The sequence below is a fragment of the Anastrepha obliqua genome, chromosome 1 (genome assembly GCF_027943255.1).
Source record: "Anastrepha obliqua isolate idAnaObli1 chromosome 1, idAnaObli1_1.0, whole genome shotgun sequence".
Taxonomy (NCBI): Eukaryota; Metazoa; Arthropoda; class Insecta; order Diptera; family Tephritidae; genus Anastrepha; species Anastrepha obliqua.
The window spans coordinates 122478280-122498600 of record NC_072892.1 but is presented as its reverse complement, the minus strand read 5'-3'; the positions used below and the strand labels follow the sequence as shown (position 1 = coordinate 122498600).

General features: G+C 39.8%; 1 protein-coding gene across 1 annotated transcript; it reads right to left on the bottom strand.

The window, feature by feature from the left end:
- Positions 1 to 1999: 1999 nt before the first annotated feature.
- LOC129235939 (protein fork head) lies at positions 2000 to 6769 on the bottom strand. Its single transcript, XM_054870031.1, is given in 2 exon segments — positions 2000 to 3049; positions 3181 to 6769. A coding segment is annotated over 1 exon segment (2178 nt). The 5' UTR covers positions 5764 to 6769; the 3' UTR covers positions 2000 to 3049; positions 3181 to 3585.
- Positions 6770 to 20321: the final 13552 nt, after the last annotated feature.

Sequence of the window (20321 nt, the reverse complement as noted above, 5' to 3'; positions counted from 1 at the left end):
TAATGCTGGAGATGAAAAAAAAAAATGTTTAATAAACTTCATTAGAAATATTTGCATCGACATATTTAAGTATGTATTAGGGGTGTCCTAATTATTTGCGGAGGGCCCCGCCTAAGAGGAGTGGTTTATTGTGTGACTATCATTCGGTTATTTCTAGGACAGATGAACGTGATACGCATGAGCAGTTAGAGAAAGTTTGTTTCTTATAGCCAACAACGTGCGTCGGCAGGCTATGGCGAACCTTCGAGTTGTTATCCTGTCATGCTAATGCTACTTGTAAAGACCATTTGCCGTTCGGAAGTGGGAAATGGCTTTAAAATGTTAACCGCTCAAGCTCATTGCAAGTTTTTTCGAAAAATTCGCAAAATATTCTCTAAATATTGGAGAATTAAAAAAAAATCGAATACTGACTTATGGGCCAGAACCCAGCGGAAAACAATACTATTAGAGATCCGAAAGGGAAGATAAGGCCGGATTGATCTTGTTCTACGCAGAGGAAATGGTGACTTAACAAAGGCCAAGCAGAAACGATTGACTGGAACCCCCAAGGAAACTGCAGACGTGGAAGACCAGCGAGTACCGCGAGACGGCTGCTGGAGTCAGAGCCCCGCGTCATGCAGCTTAGCCAAACATTTAACAGAAGTGTGCGCTCCAATTATTTATTTTATTTTTATGTAATTTGGTGCTCTCGATAATTTTTTTTCTTTTTCGAGTGAGTTAACTTTTTCTTATCTGTGATTCTGCCAAAAAATGCTTTATGGCTTATATTAATTTCTCCTATTGCTGCATAACTCATAATTGATGATTGAATTTACTATTATAGTAAAAAAATCGCAAATTTCTCTAAATCCTTATTTTTGCTTTACAGCTCGAAATCTCAGTGATTGAGTTCTATGAATGAAATGAGTTGTAATGAATTAAATAGAAATAAAAAGCACAAGCGACTTTTAAGAAATTATAAAAGCTGTGCGAAATGGTGAACAAAATTTATAGAAAAAAAAATCGCATTAACTAAAATCTTTTTGAATCTGCTACCTATAACTCGTAATTCTGCTAACCGAAAATCGCAATGCTCGTGTAATTTTGTCGGTCTCTTGGATTACGAGTTGTGGCGATTCCGTATACTTTATAAGTAGCTAACGCGCATATTCTCCATTTAGTGGATATTTTACTACAGAGAATTAAAGTTTGTATCCCAGCATTTGGCTTTTGTGGTTTTTAGCAAATTTAGACAAATTCTAAAAAAATAAGACTGGGGCGTACACTTCTGTTATGTCTTGTTTTTGTTCCACAAATAGAGGAATTACAGCTTGAAGCCGATTCCAAACGGCAAATGGCTTTTATGTTTTTTCATGGCAGAAATACACCCGGAGGCTTGCAATTACCTGGGCGACTGCTATAACAGAAAACTTTTTGTTGTTCATGCACGGAGATTCGAACCCACGCACTCCCAAATGGTAGTCACGCACCGACCCATTCGACTACGGCGGCCGCGGAGTTTTTAGTATCCGGAAATACCATTGCTCCGTCGGCAGCTTTGATGATGCAATGGGCATTTTAAACTTTCTCGTTCGCAAACAAATAATTCCATTAAATTGAATGCAGTTACTAACAAAGCTTCTCAATTTTTATCGTTTTGTTTCATTTTATGCTTTCTTCATCCAGCATAATTTCTAGCCGTAAAACCCAGTAAAGCAAGATAAAAATGTATTTAGTGCTTGAAATGAAATTTTTAAGGCTGTATTTACATGAATAGCTGCAAGGCTGCCAAAATGTTAGCTCGCTTAACATTCATGAAAATTAGAAACAAAGTATGCTTACAAATAAGGACACCCCTAGTGTGCATTATGTTAACTTATTCCAGATAAAATTAAAAAAAAAAATGATTCAGACAAAAAAAATTAAATGAAAATAAAAAAACGTTTGCATTTTGCTAAAAAAATTAAATGAAAATAAAAAAAAACGTTTGCATGCAAATAGAGACACCCTTAATATGCATAATATTAACTTATTGTAGATAAAATATGAAAAGTGCTTCACACTAAAAAAAATTATAATAATAGTAAAATTATTTTAATTGTAGAAATTTTGCTGAAGATTCATTTTTTGGTTTTTGATCATTTCCATTCGAATTTGGTCTCTAGCGTCGATCGACAAGCGGTCACGCAAATTTCCCATTGACAGCCCCATGGCTGTTAACTTAACATAAAATATTTGTGTTTTTGTAAAATTACATCAATTGCACTTGCACTGTGTTTTACAGCGGACATAGCATAGTGTTAGGAGTATAACATTTCTACACTAGTATAAGTAAATATTAATTAGAAACATTTTGCTTAGAAACTATTGTATTGTATGAATAAAAAAGAAAGTTAAGTGAAATATACAGTGCTTACAAATTATATAATATTTTTTTATAAAAAAATGTTGGTTATTTCAATTAAAACTTGTTTTTGTTTAATGTTTTTTTTTCTACTTTCGCGCTCGCGTTTTCCTCCTTTACATATACATACATAGATTAGTTTTTTTTTTATAAATGGCACGAAATTTGTGTCAAACCGAGAACCTACCAGGGCTCTATCAATGAATTTTTGAAAATGCTCGTATTTTGTGCACACATACATACGTACAACCAAAGCAGACGTACGTATTTGAATACAGTTACAGCGAATTTTTTCGATTTTCAATGTAACAAATATCGGACTGTGAATAAGAATGTTTATCATTTATTATATTCGTGTTTGCGTTTGAGTTCGTTTTTTTGTATGTTTTTTTTTTTTGTTAATTGGAAAACATTTTCTCTTACAACTACATCACTTTTGATTGCTGTTTACATAAAGAAAAAATCCTGCTCCGCATAAAAGTACTGCATATGGGCATATATATGTATCTGCAGGCAAGCAAATATGCTCAAATGAGTCAGATCACAAGCATATGAGCTCAAACATTGCAAATCTAATCGGAGATATAAACTTAAATCGATCTATAGTATTTTTACAAGTCACAAAAGCAGAGCTTTGAACGCCAGTCGCAAAGCAAAAATGTAGAACTGAAAGTGTTAAAGAGGATGTACAAATTAAAACAAAATATATAACTACACTACATTCATTCATATGTACATTAGTAACGCGTTCGGCCTACTTTAATTTAAAAAAATTGTGTATAACTGCAACAACAAACCTTAAATTTATACGTCTATGTCTGCTTCGTTGATATTTTGCGCGGAGATCTATAAGATGCGGCCAGCTTCTCTGCGCAGGTGCTGGCTGCCATCGCATATCATCAAACGCCCGCACGCTGACCTTCAACACTGCGGATCACCCTTTGCGAGCTTAAATTCGCCAAAGAAGACATGTGAGCCGGCTTCACCTAATGCGCGCCTTTCTTGGGCTCACCTGCAAACTCCACCCGCACGCCTGCGCTTGCTGGTTTTGCACGCGCGCCAGCAAATATTCGCTAATTGCTTCATTTATCGCGCGTTTGTAGTATTTCCACCGCTTTTCTCCGCGCCTTTTAGAAGCGTACAGCCAGACAACAAAGCCACGTTTTGTCAATACTCGCATACGGTTCTTAGTGTTCCCAGCACTAGAGCAGGTTTTGCAGCGCCGCCGCACCGTTCAGCGCCAGCCCGTGGTTCCAGTTTCGGTAGGAGGCAGCCGCCGCATATTGTTGGTAATTATTGTAAAGTTGCTGGTGTTGTTGTTGTGCCGCCTGCTGTAGCTGCAACTGCTGTTCCTCATTCAAATCGGTTGTAATGTTCGATGCATCATCCTGCAGCTCTGGTGGCGTCAATTGGCTCTGCAGCAATTGTTGCTGATGTGCGCTTAGCTTGTGCGCACTCGAGCTGCCAGTGCTGCTGGCGCTATGCTGTTGTTGCTGTTGTTGGTAGTGTTGTTGCATTGACTTAATATATGCCTTGCGTTGCTGTTGCTGCATCAGCTGATGTGCCGCATGTGGATGCGTCAACTGTTGGTGATGGAGTTGGTGGGCGGCGGTGTGATGATGATGATGGTGATGTTGATCCAAGTGTGTTTCATGTGTATTCCCATTGCCGTTGCCGGTGCCGCTGCCACTGCCGCTACTGCTTCCAATATTGCCGCCAATGTTGGTGTTGTGCAGCGTATTTAGACCAGCAGCCGCCGCTGCAGCTGCGGCGGCACTACCAAAGATGCTGCTGCTGCTACCACTAGCGGCGTTAACATTCACGTTTCGCAGCATCTGGTCAGCTCGCCCTTAAGCCAATGGGTACTGGTGATGTCACAAACTGGTCGTGCCGGCTGGCGCATGATAACCGAGACTCTGGTAGTATGAATCTTGTCCTAAGGCCGCGTGTGAGTTCGTCAATGGGCTGAGTGCATTGTAGCCGGGATACTGGCTCATGTCGTACATTTTGATGTCTGCCTTGGACTCGGGTAAGAGCCGGTTAATGGAGAAGGGATGACTGGATGGCGTATAACCGGATGGCTCCTGCTTCAGATGATGCATGGAAGGGTGGTAGTCGCTGATCAGTGATGGATGGCACCTATTCACCATTACCGATAGCTCTTCGTGCTGCAGTTGGTGATGTTGTTGATGGTGATGGCTGGGCACATGCTGTGCCGCCTGTTGGCCCAAACAAAGCTCTGCGTTTGCTTGCATCATCGCCAGCTGATCTCGGCTAACGGCGCTACTGAGCACACTGCCTGGCCCTCCCACTGCTGCGCCCGTCACGTCTTTACTGTGATGATGCTGCTGGTGATTATCCAGGCGGCTATGATGGTGATGTAAGTGGTGCGAATCTTCGTGGTCCTTCTTGCCAGGACTTGTCGCCTCGAGACTGCTGTGCGACGGACTCTTATGCAGCTGACGCAGCGCCTCCTTCTTTTCGTCCTTGAAACGCTTCTGGCGCCGCAAATAACAACCGTTTTCGAACATGTTGCCCGAATCTGGGTGTAACGTCCAGAAGGAACCTTTGCCCGGCTTGTCTGGTGTGCGTGGTATCTTCACGAAGCAATCGTTGAACGATAAAGAGTGACGTATAGAGTTTTGCCAACGTTGCTGATTCTGGCGATAAAATGGAAATAGATCCATAATAAACTGGTAGATTTCGGACAGTGTGAGCATGCGTGACGGGTTATTTTGTATCGCCATTGTGATCAACGAGATGTAAGAGTAGGGCGGTTTGGCGTGTGTGTAGCTCCGGCGATAGGTAGTCGGCTTATCGATGCGTGCTCGGTTCAGCGAGTTCGGCGACCCTGTGTCCAGCTCACGTGCACTGGCCGCAGCTGCCATGGAGGAGTAACCACCCATGGCAGCCATCGTCGACATGCCACCACCCATGCAGTTGCCCATGTTGGCCAACGGTGAGCCCATTGAGGCATAACTCATCGAACTCGGTGTCATGCAATTACCTGCCATTGAATTCATAGCAGCTGCGGCGCCCATGCTGCCGCTCATGCTTGCCACCGCTGCTGCAGACTCCAATGCACCAAATGCGGCGGTTTGTGGCGAAACTGAAGACATACCACCGACGGGCATTGCCATGGAATTCATTGCGGTATAAGCGCTGCGTGCGAGCGGACTCATTGTGCCACCATTGCTGGTCGGGTTGTTTGGGTGAGGGTTCGAGGGATTTCCGCCACCACTCCCACCGCCGCCTCCGCCACCGCCCGCATTTGTGCCACCACCGACGCTACTTGAGCCACCACCACTACCAGCACCGACGCTACTGCTCATGCTAACCGGAGGCCCGTTGCTCGGCGCCTCCGCGTAGAGTTTTTGCATGATGTCGATCGTCGTCTGGTGGGGCGATCCCTTCAGGAAACTGTTTAACAATTGCGCCGTTATGTTGGCGGCTGTTCACTGGTCGCGCGGATGAAATAATACAATTTCAAACTTCCGACGGAATTAGACGTCGCGAACACTGACTTCGCGGCGGACTGAAGTCGGCACCTTATTACAAGTGTTTGAAAGGATGAACTTTCGGTTGGTGTCTTTACTAAAAAATCAGTTTTCTACTTGAATTTTTTTGTTTTTTATTACAGGTAATTATTTTTACATAAATACAGAAATTCACATTTTTATTCGCGCTAACTTGCTATGCCTGCTTGCGCGTAAAAAGTTACACTCGTTGGGAAGTGAGCTGTTGGTATGTCGGCAGAGCGCATGCACCTGGATAGTAGCTGGTATTTTCAGCTTTAATTCAGCCAGGTAGCAATTTTGTCAATTTGTAAGTTTAATTCAAGACTTGGAAATCAATTGCGCGCACTCCCTCATTCACTCATCTTCTTCGACGTCACTTCAATACACTTTACACTTCTTGTTGGCTTTGGTGTTTGCTTTACCACTGCTACCACTGTTTCGGTTTTTTTTCGCTTTATTTTTTGTTTCGTTTCTATTATTATTTCTATGAAGAACTTATTTGTTTTTGCAATTTTGCGGTATGTCAATTCGTACGTAAAATATAATTCTTGCTATTGTGTTGCGATGCACGCGGTCACAAATACGGTTCGTGACGGACACTAATGCTAATGCCAAGACTTCGATGGTCGGTTGCTCGAATTGTTTTCGGTTTGTGCGTAGGGACGGGTCAAACCGTCAGTCCCGATAGTCGTACACTACAATTGAACAATGCATCTAGCAAATAACGACTGCAAAAATCGGTAGGGAAAATAACTAAGCCAAAGCAAACGTTTATAACTTGGCTCAGGCGTTTCACTGTGCGTTTCGGTTATCGGTTGTCCGTTTCTACTTTTTCGGCAGCTGTGCGCGCTCGAGTACTCTTTGGCTTGAGCTCTTGAATGTGACTGTTTGCAGAGGGGAATGCCTGCTTACTATTTGGCTTACTAACAAAAATATAAAGCGGCGACGCACAGTGGCAGCAGCAGAGGCAACAGCTAAAACAGCACCAGAGCCATACCATGCCGTCCTCACCAATACAAGTTGGAGCAGCACCACCACCGTAACTACGGAGAGTATACCAATTGGCCATACTCTCCGTAAGTATTGGTACAAATTGGTGAACCATCTGTGCTTTAGTGGTAGCAAAGGCGCTCTGTATTCGTTTGGCGTGTGAGCATGTGTATGTTATTTTCATGCAGGCGCTTGCCGTTGAATGCTTCCATCGGTAGCGCTTGCTAGCTGGCTGCCTTTGCGCGCCACCCTTTCCTACACCAGCCTGCTAAAATAGACAAGTCAGAGTAGAAGTGCGTACGTGCAAGCGAATCAACCATAGTTCGCCACTTGAAGTGGCTCTCTTACGTACACACAGCGCTTTGCAGACGCAAACACACAGGTTCGTGCGCGCGTTTACTAACACTAACGCACGCTATATTTTTCTCGTGTGTAGGTGGCGCTGAGCGTTCTGTTCATCGTACTTTTATCTGCACACAGCGCACGCGTATTGGCTGGTAGTTGTTGTTATACATCATTCAGTGTCCAACCAGCTGGTGGATTCTTGCATACATTGTTGTTGTAGCACGACAGCCTGAAATGCAATTAGTATCTGTGGCTTTTCGGTTGTCAAGACGACGTGGGTGGAGCTATGCTGGCTGGCACGCCCACAGGAGTAGCGCACTATACTAACTACATTCAGCACTCACACTTACGCAACATTGCAGCTCACACACACGCACTTCAAGTCCAATTACGCTCTCTTTGGCAATTTGACGTTTTCCATTATGATGCCTTGCGCGCAGGGCGTATGAAGGGGATACTGGGCGCCAATCCACCCCTTCAATATCAACTTACATGAACACTTCTCCAACGCGCACACTTTCCTGGCCTACGCTGTGCTGGTTCCTCTCCGTGCAATGCGCTGCTACAGTGAAATGTTTGTAGACATATTTCGATATATCGCCGCTGCCGGTTTCTCCATTTTATTGGACTTTTTTGAGGGTGCCGCCGCAGCTACCGCGGTCTTCGTTTTTCAGTAATCAATATTTTTGCGCTCCCAAGCGCCGTACGCACCTTTCCATTACACACCCTGAATTCTAGTCGCTTTTCACCTTTCGATTTTCGAATGGCTACTTTGATTTCGATCGTCACCACAATTTCGCTGCAGAAACCAACGTTCCATTAGCACTGGGTCTGTCAGCGTGTTGATAACAACAGCAAAGCTGGCGTAACACTGCAGCCGCGCCATTATTTGTTCAGTGCAGAGAGAACTGCGTCGCAACAACAAGCAGCTATGCAGGTCTCAAAAGGTAAGAACAAATTGGAGGGGCGGAATGCTACAGCGCCAGGCTAATAATTTTTGACAGGCAACTTTCAGCAGCTATCAAACAATAATGCTATCACAGCGCAGCAGCAAGCAACAACAGCACTCGCAGCAGCAGCAGCAAGAGCAATAATAACAAATAAAATCGACGCATTTGATTTTGAAAATTGTATGAGACATTTTTGCTGCTGCCATCGAATTTAACGCAGTTATTACAGCAGCTGTTGTAGCTGTATGTTTTTTCTCTTCTTGCGTTGCTTGGTTTTTTATTATTGAATTTTTAATGCAATCGCCTTGTGTTCAAATTTTCGAACTGGAATGTAGCACTTTTTGAGGTTAAGGTGGCTATCCCAATGTCACAGTCGATGCCATAAGAATAAACGTCGAGGCGCGTATAACGCAGCAACACACACGCGGCGCGGTTCGTCGCATCTCGTCTTACGACTAATGTCTGTCGTTTGGTACATAAAAACTCGCCAAAATAGTTCCAACGCGTTCGCTTGTCAATTGCAAATCGTATCGCCAATTGCCGTTGCAGAATGACTTATAAAATAATTGTTTTCGATTACTGATTGCTGATTGCTGCTGTTGCTGGCTGGACATTACTTGTTTTTGCTTGTTTATGTTCTATGTTGTATTGTGGGTTGTCTTGTGTAATTTGTTGCTCCTCTGACGCTTGGTCAGGAAATTTGGTCAAGTTGAAGGATTGCAAAAATTGAAAGCAACGTTTCAAAATTAAATAAAGGTGTACAGTGCATACAGAGACTGGTGGTGCATCGCGCTTTAACACCATATTATCGAAACTTGAGTCGATTGATTGCTTTTAACAATATTGTGCAGGCAGTGAAAGTGCAAGGCAAGTGACTGATTTCAAATTGGTGCGCTGTTAGAATATTTCGAGTTTTTTTCTACACAAAAATATGTTTACTTTTTTACTTTAGTATATCGATTTGCAATCCAATGGAATTTATACTCGTAATTCTTCTATATAATAATCCCGTATTGTCTCGTTTATTATTTATTCCAATACGAATCAAGTTGCATTTGGATTTATGAATGTGCGTGGGTATATGTGCGAGTTTGTATAACAAATGATTTAAGGTACTGGCAGACGAGGTACGATAAGCCTTCAACAAGCCCGTCAAAGTGTGGAATTTCGTAAAGTAATTAAAGGAGCAGCCACATTAGGCTTGTACTTTTTTTATGAAATTATTTATTTATAAAAAGTGACTTGGTGGCCGTCGTAGCCGAATGCGTTGGTGCGTGATTACCATTCGAAAGTTCACAGGTTCGAAACACCGAGCGCGAAAGACCAATTGATAGACAATTTTTTTCCAACGATGGCCACTCCTCGGCAGTCAATGGCAAACTTTCGAGTGTATTTCTGACATGAAAAAACTCTGCATAAAAAGTATTTGCCGTTCGGAGTCGGCTTGAAACTGTAAGTCCCTCCATTTGTGGAACAACATCAAAACGAACGCCACAATTAATAGAAACAGCTCGGCCAAATCCCTAACAGATGTAGTTATTTATTCATTACGGTACTTTACCAAACAATTTTATTGCAGTGCTTCTTGAAATTGAAAGAAAGCGCGCCAGTCGTGTCTTCCTCATGCTAACTGGCGAGGGTTGGGCCCATCAAGTGAAATCAAATCCTTTCACACCTGATCTTTCCAACCAGCAAGTACTGCATGGAATACTTTCAGAGTTGGAGCGATTTTAGTTTAGGAACTAACCAACGAGTCCGGTGGATATTTTACTCGTTCCAGCTCATTTTTCCATCATTTGCCACGACGCCATGCGCCAAGCTTCAAAAATATGCCATAGATTTTTTCACTCAAACACTACAAGGGGAGCTTCATCGAATGCTGTCATCCTCCAAGCTCTCAATATGGGGGGCATGATGAAAGAGTGTTAGTTTTGTTCATCGAGAGAGGACTTTAGTACTCAATTGTCTACTTAGTCCAAAGCCTCACTTGTTGGCAAGAGAGATTCTTCGTTGGATTTCAAGGCTGGCTTTGTTATCGGTGTTAATGTTCGTTCTCAAATAAGCGCCGTCCCTTACTACCTCGAAATTTTAACTGCCAACGATGTCAAATTAGAACTGGCGTGGGTGTCGAGACGCGATTATACGGTATAGTTCGTCTTGTCCTCGTTCACCACCAGACTCATTGCTTCGCTTCTTTATCCAGAAGAGACGTGACTTTACAGAAAAATAGAAGACAATTTTTTCGGTTTCGGTTGCTTTTGTTTAGAGTTTTCAATGTTAAAGTTGTAAAACACATATGATCTAGTATAAAACTTCAACCGCAATAGCCGTATTCGTTTGTACGCTATGCGAGTGTTTGGTGTGAGTGCGATTATGGCACCATTGTGAATGATCCTGAGATATTTTGGAACATTTCCTTCCAAAGATCATTTTAATTTGCTTTCTGTTTGTTTAATTTTGTGAATCAATGTCAGTTTATATCAGTACTGCCATAACTGAGTTAACCGAGTTGTTGGAATATTCTTTAGCAACTCGTGTACAAAAGAAAACGGCTTTTAAAAAAGTTAATGTTACAAAAATGTGCTTATTAAATATTTTTCTGTTTTAAAAGGATGCTATTAATAATAATTTGCATATTTAAAAAAATATATATATAATTAGTGTACGCGCCACTTCAGTTAGGTGTTTGGCCCAGCTCCTCCTCTTATTTGTGGCGTGCGTCTTATTGCCACAAATGGAGGGGCCTACAGATGTAAGCCGACTCCGAATGGAAAAGGTTTTTTATGAGTAGCTTTTTCATGGCAGAAATACACTCGGAGGTTTGCCATAGACTACCGCTATTAGAAAAAACGTTTTCTACCATTTTGATGTTTCATGCACAGAGATTCCCGAAGGCTAGTCACACACAAACCCATTCGGCTATTTATTGGTACTCCACAGCAATTAGCTAAGAATGTCTTACTGCAATCACGCGACAGAACCAAAACCGCACCTTTATGGGAGTTTCAACAAAACCGAAGAAAAACTTAATAATTTGCATATATAACATATACCTATATGTATGTATACATATATGTATGTATACATATATATATAAATATAATTATATAATTTTCCTTAACTCCGGTAGGACCTTAAGGGTTGTCATCTTGTCGTGATGAGGGGCTCAGTAAGTCCAATGATCCTCGAGTGCCATGACACCCAAGCCGGTAAAGTGGAGAGCGTGCACCGAAGCTTAGAACAATCCACATAACACAATTCTTCCGCAAGGCAGAATGCAGCGTCTGTCTACAGGGTAGTGACGGCTACAGCGGGCGTCTGTCTTGTATCAAGCGCTTCGCTATTGCATATAAACGTGCATCAATGACATGCCCATAGGCCAAGTAATAGCTTTGTGCTATCGAAGGTAGCAGCCCTTCTATTACACTAGGAAACCTGAGCTAATCCACCATCTGTTCAAAATAAACTAGTTACTGAAATTAGATTTGCATGAATGAATGAATCAATTAAAATGAGGTTTGTACTTCGACCTCACGGTATTTTATACTCTACTCATTGCAGTACCTCATCCAAACTGAACTGAGCTGAGTTGAGAGGAGGGTATATGCCTTTCTTCCGGTCACATTCGGCGAAGATATCGAATCCTTTTCTTTTATGTTATTATTATATTTCTACAATTTTCTGTCCGTACAATTTAGTGTCTCAGAAATTATGCTCTGTACTGACATTATTGTCAGTCTCGCTGAGCCAATATTGTTTATTTTTAGATGACGAAGGCGGCCTGTTTGCATTAGGGCAAAAGTTCTGTCGTCACTTATATTTTTTTAGTATTTTGTAGACGTTGATACTCTTACTATATTTTTCGAATTTTTTCCACAAGTTAAGAATATTCCAGACATTTTTTTAACTAAATAAAGCAATTTGCTTACTTTATTTCCATAACCAGATATTTAGTTTTTTATCAGGAGCTTTTCATGGCAGTTAGACAGTCGGAGTTGTATCATTGCTTGCCAATACATATTGCCATTTTCTATAATTCGGTGTTTCATGCGCACAGTGGATTACGAACTCAGGCCCTACCCTATGATTAACACGCACAAGCCTAACTATTTGACTAACCTTTAACTATTTTCACATATTTATTCTTATATAGCATTTATAAGATCTCTTGGCCCAGTTCTCTTTAGCTGTATTTTAATTTTTTTAAAGTTTGTAATTAAGGTAATTTTTTTTAAATTTGTTGATTTCGGCATTACTGTGTTTGTGTATTTCATCAAAGTGTCTTGTGGTTATCTTTTTGATTTCTTCGTCTACTATTGCTATATTAAAAGTCTTATAGATGTCATCCATTCTCGTGTATCCGTCAGACATGAAATCACCGTCAAAGAATCTTCGATTGTTGTCTTTGGATTTTTGCTATATGAGCATTGGTTAAATTATTGTTTTGCATAGCAAAGGCTTGTTCCGTATATTAAGTTTCGATTCTGTTCAGACTAACAATGAAGACGTCGAAGTTTTCCTTTATTTGTCTCACTTTTTGGTTGACGTGGTACTTCCAATTTAGTTTCAAGTCCAGGTGGTTTCCCAGGTACTTAGCGGTTAGTTCTTTCCCATTTATTTTAGGTACAACTGCATTAAAGTTTATTTTGGTAGTAAATATGACCTGTACGAATTTGTTCTCATTTATTCTTGGGCACCAGTTATCAAAACGTTCCTTAACTGCAGTTTTTTAGTAGCGATAGTTAAGTTTTGTCTAATGTACAATAGTATTGTATCGCCTGCAAACGTAGCAATTGATTACTCAGGTGGTGGTTCAGTGGCATGTCTGCAGTTAGAAAAACATATAGCAGTGGCCCTAGAACGCTTCCTTGCGGAACGACTGCAGTTATTTGAGGAATATCTGAACAATGACTGTCATATTTAATACAGAAATTTCGGTGGGTTGTGTAGCTTTTTATGTATTTGTTTTTTTTTTTCGTTTTTTGTGAACTAAGCCTTTGTGCCACAATTTGTGAAACGCTTGAGCTTCTTTGCATAAATGAATAACAGCAGCCACAGTCCTCAATCCAAAGAATTATATTTGTACGACAAAGTGGCGCAAAATTAATTATCCAACTTCGTTTTTGACAAACTTTTTTGTTTTATTGTTTATTTTGACCATTACGCGCTTTACGCTTGTCTGTTTCACAAAGGTGATTGGCGCACAACGCCATTTGCTAAAATTACAAACTTTCCGATAGGGTGTTTAATTTTGTGCCACCTTGTATATACATATGTATGATAATTAAAAGGAAGCAAAAAATCAATTCATACAAACACTTTGAATAAAAAACATAATAACTGTACCCACAAGGAATAAGTCGAATAAGAACTAAGTTGAGTTGTTATTACGCATACCTTTGTATTCCTTGCTTTGAAATGAACCATCACTCAAAATTGTATTTTCTTCTTCTTCTTAATTGACGCGATAACCGCTTACGCGACTTTGGCCGAGTTTAACAAAGCGCGCCAGTCGTTTCTTTCTCGTGCTAACCGGCGCCAGTTGGACACACCAAGTGAAGCTAAGTCCTTCTCCACCTGATCTTTCTCAGACGAGGCTTTTCTCTTCCTCTGCTACCACCATCTGGTACCGCATCGAATACATTCAGAGTCGGAGGATTTGTATCCATTCGGACGACATGACCCAGCCAGCGTAGTCGCTGGATCTTTATTCGCTGTGCTAAGTCTATGTTGTCGTAAAGCTCATACAGCTTATCGTTCCATCGCCTGCGATACTCGCCGTCACCAACGTTCAAAAGTCTAGACTAGAAATAGGAATGTATTCAGACGTGAAATTTCAGCTTACCTGTAATTCGAGTTTAGTCATTGTTTCGTTTGGTAAAGGTGCTTCCTTCATCTGGAGACCATAACTTGAATTGCAAATATTCAAGAAGCTTTCTTTGGAATTACTCTTCGTCCACTTCGTTTTTTTGATTCCTTACCCTCAAACAATTGCCTGCTTATCTATTTCAAACCTCTTCAATCTTGGTGTTCTATTTTGCCTTTATCTTTCGTCTCCTCCGATATTATTCAAGGTGTTGTGGATTTCCCCTACCTTCGGGAGCAAATCAATCAATGTTTTAAGCTGAATAGAAAGTCTAAAAAGTTCCTATAAAGTCAGTGAAGCGATGAGCGTCGAATGGAAAATGAGTAAGAACAAAAACTTTAATCCCGTTTTTCTCGAAATTACGTTTTTTCCGCGCTGTCGAATATAACTCAAAAAGTATTCAAAATATCAATTTAAAATTTGACAGAGATATTTTTCAACGTATTGATCTTTGAATGTACTTCAAATTTTATATTAATTATCTCTAAAAATATTGTTTTGATCAATTTGTTTATAAAAAAGTGTAATTTTTTTCTTTTTCACTTCAAATTTTAATTTTTCTTTCTTTTCGTTAAAAATAGGTAAGTGCAAAGCGGAGTAACTTATTTTAATGAAAAATTTTTGTCTGCGTAATGTCGGTTGATTACAAGATTACAACTTTAACTTCGATTAACTTTTAAAGGAGTCAATTTATCGAAAAATTATAAGAGATCTTTTTTGTAGAGAGTTAAAATTGCCATCAGAATATATGTTTTTCATAGCTGTAAATTAGCACACTAGAGAAAAAAAAAATTTATTCCAAAAAGTAGAAAAATCCCATGTTATGTAAATGGCAAATATATCGTGTTTGGGGCAAGGTTTATTCTGAATATTAAGAGCTGATTTTGATGATAATTTTTCTTAGACGGAAAACTAAAAGTTAAGGGGGCGTCGCAAGAAAAATAATCAAATTGGTAAATAACGGACACCCTAATGAACATTGTCCTATAAGCGAGGAATGCAGTCGCTCCAATCAAACTCAATACTATTAACAAATCTATTGGAATTGGCTTTGCTTTCTGTAAACACTCTTTCATTAAACTTTTTAAATATTCCAATAAATAATTTGATTTATTAAGTTTTGCTTTGTATTCTCAACATTAATCTTAAAAGTAGTCTTAATTCCTATTTTATTATTTGTTAAAAGCCAATTTGTTTTTGTTGACTAATTTTACTTCAATAAATAAATAAATAAGTAAATAAATAAATAAAGTGATAATTTTTCACATCGGGAATAACATCAAATTTGAATTTGGTTGCTATTCAGTTCCTTTTTATGTTTCAATTAATAGCCAAAGTCTAACTGAGTCCTTATATCAAAAGTTTAGGGTAATAGTTTCAAACCCTAAGTCCACTTAAGCAGCCTATTTTAAGTTAGGCTACAAACAAACTTTGTTAGATAGATTATCTGTGTACAGGGTCCGGCACTCGAAGTGTAACCAAAGAAACTCAGTAATGCAACGTAATAGTGTGATTGCATTACATTTGGCTGGAAAAGCACAACCAACGATTGTTCGTGGACTCAAGCACCTGAAAGTAAATAAAGCTTTTGTTTCTCGCACCATTACTCGTTACAATAATACTAGTAGCATCGTGAAACGTAATGGAGGGGTCAGCGAAAGACTGCAACTTCACGTGAAATGGTTCAAAAAGTGAAGCAGCGACTTAAGCCAAATCCCCGACGAAGTGTCAATCAAATGGCGAAAGAACTGAAAAAATATCTGACCGTAACATCCGCCGCATACTGAAAACTGATCTCAAAGTCAAGACTTATAAGATCCAAAAGGCGCATGATCTCACACCAAAGCAGCAACAAGTCAGACTTGAGAGAGCGAGGAGTTGCTTTGCTTGGCCGAAAGCCCTCAATTTCTGAACATTGTGTTTTCTGACGAGAAAATTTCTCAAATCGAGCAATTCGTAAACTCCCAAAACGATATGGTTTTATTGATCGACCGTTCATACGAGAATTTGAGTCATGGATTAGCCACCAGGAGGCAGCATCTGCCACAGGTAATGGTTTGGGCCGCTATAACCGCAGATAGGCGCTTTCCAATTGCTTTCATCGAGATTGGCATCAAGGTAAATGCGAAATATTATCGAGTAAGTATTCTGCACGTTGCTTTGAAGCCGTGGGCAGACAAACATTTCGGTGGCAGACCATAGATTTGGCACCTTCTCACAAAGCCCGAGTGAACCAAGAATGGCTAAAAACAACGTTCCGTTCTTCTAAACTAAATTTATGGCTTTTTAAATGGATACACTTCGAGTACCGGACCCTGCATAACATGTAAAATTAAAAAAACGCTGCTCTTTCATTGGCGTCGTACATACATATGTCGGGTGCTTTTTTAAGAGTTTGAGAACTTGAAATGATAATATAAAATAGAAATATGGTTGGAATGAGTTTTTTTATAATAATCTGGTAGAAAATGTCATGGCATTTATTTTTTGGATATCTGGCATATGTCCGCCGCGGCTATGAGTTGCATGGTCAATTCGATCACTCCATTTTTTACTATTTTTTTTCAATAAATGTGAATAATAACTCTAAATTAGGTCAATCGGTAAAAATGCGACACAAAAGATGGTAATTTGATTTCAATTCTTGGACGAGCTGTATTTTATAGGCACGCAAGAAGCCAAAATCTTTACATAAAATTTTCCACGTATTGTAAGGACAAAGGCCAACAAATTGAGAACAATGGCGAATCGCAATTTCAGCGTATTCTTCAATACTTAGTTCTAGCAATACATTTTTTTTTTTTTTTTTTCAAAGCAAATTTCCTCAATTTGGAAGCGTCGTTCTGGCACAAACGATTCATGATTAGTTTCCAAAACTAACCGAACAGAAATACCAACACCAGGACAGCAATTTTCAGCCATTTTCAGCTGTCAAACCATAATTATCGATATCGATAGTTCTCAGGAAGCTGAAAAACACCCTATACTGTGCTGTAATATGCGTTTCAGCAGATATTTCGTTGTAAAAGTAAACACAAAGATAACTTCGATTAGAAATAAACACTTCGTCTAAAACTACATTTATATGGGGGTACGCGTACTTTCCTGTAGGACTGTATACACACACATACATATGTACTTGAATAATTTTGAAGGAATAGTAAGCAGAAATAGCAACAATTCTGGCAATATTTGTAACAGTAGCAGGCAGACGTAAAAGGCAATACATTCAAATTATATTACAACAAAGATACCTACCATGAAACAACATGCCGGTAAAAGGTTTCTCACAGCAAAATAAGACAGGCGAACAATGGAATCCAGATGTATCCTTTGTTTACTGTGATTATTAAGAAGACGGCCAAAACAATACAACGAAAGGGTTAAGTCTCACAAAATTAGTGAATGGTTCAAACCACATAAATGCATAAGTATAAACAGAACGCCCATAAGCAGCCGATAGAATGAATTTTAAATGACCATAATAAACATTTTTGCATGCACACGCATACACATACATATGTCCATATAGATGTACATCCAAACATGCATGTATACCTCTGTTCTTTCCTATTTCTATTCGTGCAAAAACTGCGTGAAGGCGTCAAGGCACTCGTAGATAACGAAAATCTGACCATAATCCGTTTGTGACCTTGCAACAGTGCGGTAAAATTTTAGTTGAAGAAGGGAAAAAATCTTTAAATATTTAGTTATTGTATTGTTTCTCCCGTTTTGCTACCGCGGCGAGGACAACATGAATGCATAGCAGTATTACTAGCCATTAGTACGAGTTTAAGTTTGTATGTATGTATGCATATACCCATTTGTGAAATGACGAAGGGATAGACAGACATGTTTAAACGGAAGGCGTTGAAAATGCAATCTATTTCATAATGAGCATAAATAAGTACCCGTTTCATGTACATACATACATATGTGCATATGTGTGTATGTATAAAATATCGTTATGGATTAACAATGACTTACATATGAAACATTTCGCATTATAGTTCCGAATAGAAGAGATTTCTTTTGACCACTCATTTTTCTTTTATTCTGAAACTAAATACAACTTTTTTTATTTTACGTAACGAAAATTGAACTTTGAGATTGCACAACCGCAATGGCATTTCTAGAGTCACAGTTGGCAAATTCGTACAGTGGCTCAATAAAAAACTCAGACATACATACATACATACATATGTATGTATGTACATAGCATGCAGCTTCAAATTCAAAATTTTTATAAGAAATGCAAGTTAAATATTTTTATTTCTATATTTTAATATTGGGTATTCAAATAGGATTCTAAAAATAATTTAAAAATACTTTACCTTCTTGTTATAAAAAAATTATCATGCAGCACTCGCAAAATTGGTGTCAAAAAGAAGTCAGACATCTAGCTTTATTGCGATTGCTTGGCACTTTATTGAGGGGACTCCCACAATTAATTTGCTCTCGGTAGAACAGTGCAAAGAAAGAACCAAATGTAATCAATTAAAGTCGTGTTTTGCTGAATAAAAGTCCAAATTATAGACATGAGTAGACAGCGTTGACAAAGCTCAATTCAAGTCTTAATTGGCGCGATAACGGCTTACGCGTTTCTTTCTCATGCTAACCGGCGCCAATTGGACACACCTAGTGAAGCCAAGTCCTTCTCCGCCTGATTTTTCCAACGCAGAGGAGCCCTTCCTCTTCCTCCGCTACCACCAGCTGGTACCGCAACGAATACTTTCAGAGCCGGAGCGTTTGTATCCATTCGGACGACATGACCCAGCCAACGTAGCCGCTGGATCTTTATTCGCTGCGCTATGTCTATGTCGTCGTAAAGCTCATACAGCTAATCGTTCTATCGTTTGCGATATGCGCCGTTGCCAACGTGCAAAGTTCCAAAAATCTTACGCAGAATCTTTCTCTCGAACACTCCAAGCGTCGCTTCATCGGATGTTGTCATCGTCCAAGCTTCTGCGCCATACGTTAGGACGGGCACGATGAGAGTCTTGCAGAGTGTTAATTTTGTTCGTCGAGAGAGGACTTTACTGCTCAATTGCCTACTTAGTCCAAAGTAGCACTTGTTGGCAAGAGAGATTCTACGTTGGATTTCAAGGCTGACATTGTTATCGGTGTTACTGCTGGTTCCTAAATACACGAAGTCTTTACAACCTCAAAATTATAACTGTCAACAGTGACGTGGGTGCCGATATGCGAGTGCGCCGACTTTTTGTTTGAAGACAGGAGGTACTTCGTTTTGTCCTCGATCACCACCAAACCAATTCGCTTTGTCTCTTTATCCAGTTTGGAGAAGGCAGAACTAACAGCGCGGTTGTTAAGGCCGATGATGTCAATATCATCGGCATACGCCAGCAATTGTACGCTCTTATAAAATATTGTACCTGAGCGATTAAGTTCTGCGGCTCGTACGATCTTCTCCAACATCAGGTTAAAGAAGTCACACGACAGCGAGTCACCCTGTCTGAAACCTCGTTTGGTATCAAACGGCTCCGAGATCGGAGAGGTCCTTCCCAATTCTGACGACGCTGCTGGTGTTGAGCAACGTCATCTTGCATAGCCGTATTAGTTTTGTGGGGATACAAAATTCAGACATCGCGGCACACAAGTAACTCCTTTCCTTACTGTCGAATTCTGAAAGTGAGAAATTCAATTATTAGTCATCATAAAAAAGGTAAAACCGTTTGGGAAATCGCAGAAATAGTGGACTGACCCAGTTCGACTGTATACGACGTGATAAAACGTTCTAAAGAAACAAAATCCGTGGGAAATAAGAAGATATCAGGACGACCAATGCAACTGAACGGTGGATAGTGCAACAAGTTAAGAAAACCCGAAATTTGAGCGTTCCTAAGCTCGCAACAGAAGTCGCCCAAGTCTTTAATATTAACTTCAACCCCAAAAGTATACGTATAGTGTTGCGAAAAAATAATTTTAATGGAAGAGTTGCACCAAAACAAACCTTCCATCAACGAGATTAACCGGCACAAGAGAATAAAATTCACAAAATGTCATGAGGATAAAAATTTCTAGTGCTGGAAGCACGTTTTATTTGCAGATGAAAGCAAGTTTAACATAGGAGGTGTGTTCAAAAAGTATCACGAATTTTGTGTTTTTTTCAAAAATTATTTATTTTTTCATTAATATCTATTGTGTCCCCTTCAAAGTAATCCCCAAGAGATATTATGCATTTGTGCCAACGTTTTTTCCAATCTTCGAAGCACTTCAAAAAATCATTTTTTTATCTTGTTCAGCTCCTC